General features: G+C 41.1%; 1 protein-coding gene and 1 non-coding gene across 2 annotated transcripts in view; both read left to right on the forward strand.

Annotated features, from left to right (window-relative positions):
* Positions 1-631: 631 nt before the first annotated feature.
* On the forward strand, positions 632-704 carry trnak-uuu (transfer RNA lysine (anticodon UUU)). Its single transcript has one exon. It is a non-coding gene; the product is annotated as a tRNA-Lys (tRNA).
* A 528-nt stretch (positions 705-1,232) lies between these two features.
* Positions 1,233-6,491, forward strand: part of LOC116675403 (solute carrier family 25 member 36-A) — a 16,136-nt gene continuing 10,877 nt past the window's right edge. The window contains exons 1-2 of the mRNA XM_032507245.1: positions 1,233-1,711; positions 3,464-3,628. Of these exons, the coding sequence (XP_032363136.1) occupies positions 1,671-1,711; positions 3,464-3,628 (206 nt within the window). The 5' untranslated portion in view covers positions 1,233-1,670. The remainder of the gene's footprint in view (positions 1,712-3,463; positions 3,629-6,491) is intronic.

A 6,491-nucleotide genomic window follows, 5' to 3' on the forward strand; every position in this document is an offset into this window, starting at 1 on the left:
CACACACACACACACACACATCACACACATCACATAAAGTTGCCCATAGTAAATGCACAAAGAACCTCTGTATAAAATATTTGGCCCACATTTACCAAAATGGATTTAGGGCAAATGTCTCTGTGGGTACCAAGCAACATATATTTTTCCCAGTGTCTAAATCCACCATATCAAGCATGATAAACATAAAATTTAGAGACTGTTTACAGGCTGCAACAATTCTGCCCGTTCTTTTGAAAAAAAAAGATTTCATCCAAGTCCAGTTGTGTTACATAACATAGTTGCATGGGACAGCCTAGTGCTTAGATATTTGTACAAGTTATAACATTTAACTCATATTGACGATTGTTTTGTAAATAGCCACGTGGCATACATGTATCTGCAAGGGATGAAGCAGAAATCAGTTTACATAAGAGGAATGCAGATTGGTAAATTGTACTCAACTTCATTATGGATTCCCCTGTCAGAATTCAGTAAGTGGTATACAGAAGATGATCAGTGACCTATACCGTTTGGGCTTATTAAAGAAATTCGTTTCCAAGTTTTGGTCAATCAATACTATGATATAAATGAGCATGGTAACAGACCTGTAGAAATTAAGTGAGACATTGTATGGCATTATTTTTCGTGAGCCCGGATAGCTCAGTCGGTAGAGCATCAGACTTTTAATCTGAGGGTCCAGGGTTCAAGTCCCTGTTCGGGCGTTTGAGTTTTTGAATATTCAATCTTCGCGTGGAATGCACTTATCTCATAGACGGTTTCAACCTTTGCACGTCGTTGAAGTCCCTGTTTGCTCGACAGTGTGTCAACCTTTGCACGTCTTCGGTATGATCTCAATGATTATATTAGCCATGGGTGTGGGCGGTCATGCAGCGAAATATGGAAACGGTAAGGTAGGCTACTCCAAGTAAAAGGCGTGTAACATTACTTTCTGCAAACAGTTTATAGAACAAGACTATCGAGTATAGCCATATGTGTTGAGTAGACAGTAGTGTAGGCCTACTTTGTGATTAGTATTGTTCACTTTTCAAGTGTAATTGATAGATGTAGCTAAGCAAAGTGGTTACATCAGCTAAAGAGTTCCGCCGCATCCTGAGCATTGATTGTACAGTCTATGATCCTGTGTGATGAGCTTTCTGCCCTTCAAAATAAAAGCAATGTCACGTGAAAGAGTAGTGGCGGGGCGGGTTTATGCGACACCTTAGCCAATCACCGCCTCTGTTTTGCGGCATCCCATTCGACGATAAACATTGCGACCTGACCTGCAGCACTTTCAGAGAGAGGCATTGCTACGTGACTGAGGCCGAGTCGTGTCCACAGTCGTAATTTCTGCAAAATTGAAATTGACTCACGAGCATCAGATGCCCACACTATGGTGAAGCATTACCCCGTTTCAAAAGGAAGAGACGCAAACCTGTCGCTCTGATATCGGCCTCTAACATCGGAAAGCCGTTAGCTTTGGCAGCTAAGGCAAGCTAGCTAAGTTAGCTGTTACGTTAGCTACGTATTCTCGTTTTTTTTTTACCACACGCAACTGACCTCCACCACAACACAGGCGTACTGAGTTTAATTTGTTTGCTAGGTTGGGGTCGTTATTCTCCTGTGTCTTCACGTTCGCTCCCATTGTCCCCGCGTGGTGCCCCGTGGACGGTTCCCGAATATGATACATAATGAGTCAAAGAGATACCTTGGTTCATCTGTTTGCTGGAGGGTGAGTGCATTCTCATGTAACATAGTTAGCTAATAGAACTGAGCTAGCTAGCTCCCCGCTCAGGGCTACCTTTCGTTGCTAACCAGTAGCCATAGCTTCACATCATGGGATGTTTGTATTGGTGCTGAATAAAGTGCACAATGTTAACCTGAAGATTCTTGTATGCATCGCTGTGTCTGATGTTAGCCAACCAATCTTGCCCATGCATGTGCACTCGTAGGAGTTGCGCTCAATGTCAAAAGTTACAATGACATTCAAATGAATTAATGAAATGGCTGGTTTGTGCAAGCGTGTTCTGTTGTGAGTCTTCGTACCAGGTATGACATTTCACACGAAAGATAAGACTTAACATTAGCTACGTCTGTGTACAGTCTTCATTTCAAGAAGCCGTTGATGTTAAAACTATAACGACCATAACGGTTAGTGCATCAAAACAGACGTAGGCAAGGAGCCACTAAAGGTCACTCGGAATAAAGGGATGCATTTTGGTCAAATTAATTATATTGAATTAATCACCGTCTGAAACCGTTATAGAACGGGTGCGAATGCACATCTCGCTGTGCGTACAGCCTCAGAACATAGGGTGAAACGACATCCCTGTTTAACAGGCCCATAAAGTAGACTATCAAGGTAATGAGTTGAGACTTAAAGTTAAAATGATTAATTCCTTTTGAGGGCACTTCACTTACAATCGGTAACAGCAGCAGCAGTGACTCCAACGCTGTTCTTTGAGTGTTTCTTATTCTATTGTGTGGCTACACAAATAGAGGGCTAACTACTAGAATGCATTTGGATTAAGAATTATAGTAAATTTAAAGTAGGATCAATCGTAGTTTAATAGCCTAAACATATAAACTCTTTTAAGGGTAGTCTTTTTTTTTAGATGCGTGTAAAGCTGTGTGATCAGCCTACCTCTGCCAAAAACTACATTAAAAAAGGACTTCGTATTTCTGCTTTGTTGCTGATTGAAAATTAACCCTAACTAAAGATAACTGCTGGCGCTCTTGCTTTCGATATCCTTTAGTTTGGCCCTGCCCACTACAGTCCTCTCACGTTGTTTATTTATGTTGTCCACATAGATATGGTTTTTTTGTTTTCTCTTATCAGTCTTCTTTACATTTGTTACCTGAGCGGAATAGACCTGAAATACCTGAGCTGGTCGTAAGTTGCACCTGATCTAGCACATTCCTTGTATAAGGTGTTAAGTTTTTGCTTACCTTCAGATCTCTGCTTACAGTTTTGTGAATTTGTTGAAATGAAAACTTTCAGTGGTTTGTTTTACAATGAATAGTTGTCAATGTGTGTGTATTTTGACAAATTGGACAGCAAAATGAGAAACATAACATCTCTACAAACATTTAGTTTTCTATAACCCCAAAGGTTGTAATTGTAGGCCCTATTCTCAAAACATATTTTCAATTATGTGTTTTCTATTTGCTTCATTTTTAAATTAAATCACATACATCTGTATTCTTTTTGTGTGTGGACAGAATGGACAGAAGCGTGTTGTTATCCAAGAAACACAAAGCATTCCTGTATGGATCTCTGTTTCCACACATTGTCATTTCTCTTCCACATGCCAGGGATCTTTAGAATTCCACCAACCACATCCTTGGCTAATTTATTTGTGCAAGAACATATACACTTTTCACACCCATCCTGACTGTTGACTATGTTGATAATGCAGTCTTGTTCTGTCACTTGAGACTTTTTTGTTATGTCACCTTCACCTTTTCCATGTCTTTCTGCCAGATGTGGGGGCACGGTAGGAGCCATATTGACTTGTCCACTGGAAGTAGTGAAGACCCGTTTGCAGTCATCCTCCATCACCCTCTATGTGTCTGAAGTTCAGCTGAGTACTGTCAACGCGGCCAGTGTGGCCCGCGTGTCTCCGCCAGGCCCCCTGCACTGCCTCAAGTGGGTATTCAACAGCATGTATCACTGCCAGACTGCCATGGCAATACTACTACTGTGACCAGTACTCTGCTATTGATACTCTTACAGTTTCCTTTAAAGTGGAAATATGTAACTTTCTGTTTGTGTTGATTTTAGGGCATCCTCTTTGGACAAAAGCGATAGTGTTTTTACCACACTTGCTGTTGTAAATGTCTAGGAGTTAGTGTGTCATGGTGATCATATAATGGCAATGAATGTTTTGCTCAGACAGATAATCATTCATTTACAATAAGAGAATACAGAATGACAGATACAGATTGCATTTGCAGGGTTGCATATGGTAACTTAGCATACTTTGGATGTAACATGAGCTAAACCGTGTTTTACTGTCACTGTGTCACGAGCCAACGCATGAAGAGATTGTTGTAGCAATTGTAATAACTTAGATTTATGTAGTACATTTCCTGAAACCCAAGGACGCTTTACACAAGTACAGGGGGACAAGGGAAAAGAAAATAGGACAACCCAAACCCGGACTAAAAGGAGTCAAACTTCTGCGCTAAATGGAAGCCGGAGGTTATTTAATGTCGGCTACTGACGTCCAACCATATCTTGCAATCTAAAGGTATTTTATGAATGAAGTAGAAATATTACATACCTGGGGGCCAATTGGGGGACATTTTGGAATCATTTACAATCCCGTAATTGTCTCCATCTCTTGAAAGCCCAACCGAGTGTGAGTTGGATTTTGCCCTTTGTTTTCACATTCCCTTTTTAGCTTTTTGCTCTTTGTTTAATTTCCTTCTTTTCTGTGATGGCCCTGCCCCAGTATCAGCTGTAACTACAACAGGTAACATCTAAAATAAAACAAAAATACAATTAAGCCTATATAAAGAAATTTCCTGGTGCCTTTTACTTGGCTGGTTACACTAACAGAGGCTTTCCGGGTTCAGCCGTAATCTGTGACCCATCAGAATGTGCCCTCTGTAGCGCCGTCTACCTGCCCTAAATCATTTTCTGACTTTTCGGGAAAAATCTGACCCGGACAGAGGCATTAAAGGTTCTCTAAGCAATGTTGGGTGACGTTACTTCTTGTTGACGTTCAAAGTATTTTCAAGGAAAACTAGGCTAGCTTGCCCCTCCCTCCTCCACCTCATCCCGTCCCCTCTTCCTCCCTTCTGTGCTTCCGCGCACTAACCCCCCCAACCTCCACCCCCAAATCCTTCTTGTTGTTTTTTGGCTTTAACGCTGGAAGACTGTTGTGTTTTGTGGTGCAGGTTGGCACAGTTAGATTTTGCTGGTGTTTGTGGAGCCTGGGTTAGTCCAAAGAGACTACTTTTTATTTTTTTATTTTGTGTTCAGAGGACAGGCACCTAGCAGATATTGAGGAGATAAACAAATCTAAATAATATGCTTGACATCAAAACACTGAGTGAAGTTTAGAAAGAGTGTAGTACATAGAAATGAAGTCACTATCACTCATTCATCATCCCTCTTACTACTACTTGGTAGGTACCGCTGGTAGAGGAAGGAGGGGCTGGTTTGGGATTGGGGGTTGCCGCCTCAGCCAGAAAGTCCACACAATTTTGCTCAATTTTACATGACAAATTAGGTCACACAGTGAGGCTTCATACTGCCGGTTCTCCGACAGACAGAAGAGACAGAGAGAGGAGAGGCTGCACTCGTGACCATACATTAGAACAAAACCATATTACCACTCCATTAATGTCACTCGCTGGTTTCTTCAAGTAAAGAGAAAAGAACTTACTGTAAAAAAAAAAATAAAAAAATTAGAACAGGTTCCATTTCAGAACCGGAGTTTCAGAGGGCATCCCTACTTGCATCCAGTATACATTTTGAATACTTTACAGACAATGTTGCCTAAACTTACTCGCCAGTTAACACTGATAGCTACATACATGTTCCACTCATTTTGGTTCAAATTCAAATATTTACCATAAGCTAACAGTTCCTCCTCCCTGCTGTCCCAGAGAGTTCAGCCTGCAGAGTCATGGTTTCTTCTTTGACAGACACCATGTTGTTGCTGTTCTTGTTATTTGTGCTGGCTAGCTTCCCCCTGGCAAAGCCAACCACTCCCTGAAACCAAACTCCTAACCCTTTGGGAAAACAATACACAGAGCGCATATCAATCGCTTCAGCCAATCAGGACATTTGTTTTCATCACAAATCTGACTATTATTACTTCTTTATCTTGGGATTTTTGTATACATTCCTCAAGACTCCTGTATGCATGTTGTGACGGGCCTTTTTCTAATTGCTAGTTGTGATGTTTAAAGAAAATTATATTTGCTCCATTAGGAAGAGAATGGCCCGCTCTCTTTTAGAGAGTACATGTCCTGGCTGCTCTGAGTATCTATAGGTTTGATGATTCAGTGAACTAAGTCTCATTTTAAATGACGTGTCAGTCACTGTTACAATATACACTTTGTTCTGTTGGCTGACAGTGTAATCCTAACTAAATGAATGTTGGCATGTTTTTCGACTGCTGTTGAATACAGTGTTGCACCCAGATACTCGAAGGCACACCAATACTTTAACGTCTTTTCATTTAGTGGCATCATCACTCAAATAAATGTATTTCTCTCAAAACAAAACTTAGTAGTGATATAACGCAGTGAAAGTAGTCTAAAGAACATGCAGCATGCAGCCACCACCAAGCGCATAACATTTTTGACATGTTGCAGGCTTTGGTGGATAGGGTGCGGTTAGCCAGGCTGTATGCAAATGTTTATTTGACCTGCAGCCATCCTAGCCCAACGTGTCACACCAGTGTTAAGACGATGCGTAGCTAAGAAGACAAGGGCACACTTGCTTTTTGTAAGCTGTACACAAACTCCAACAAATGGGAAAATTCCAGTAGGGG

The sequence above is a fragment of the Etheostoma spectabile genome, chromosome 3 (assembly GCF_008692095.1).
Source record: "Etheostoma spectabile isolate EspeVRDwgs_2016 chromosome 3, UIUC_Espe_1.0, whole genome shotgun sequence".
Lineage (NCBI taxonomy): Eukaryota > Metazoa > Chordata > Actinopteri > Perciformes > Percidae > Etheostoma > Etheostoma spectabile.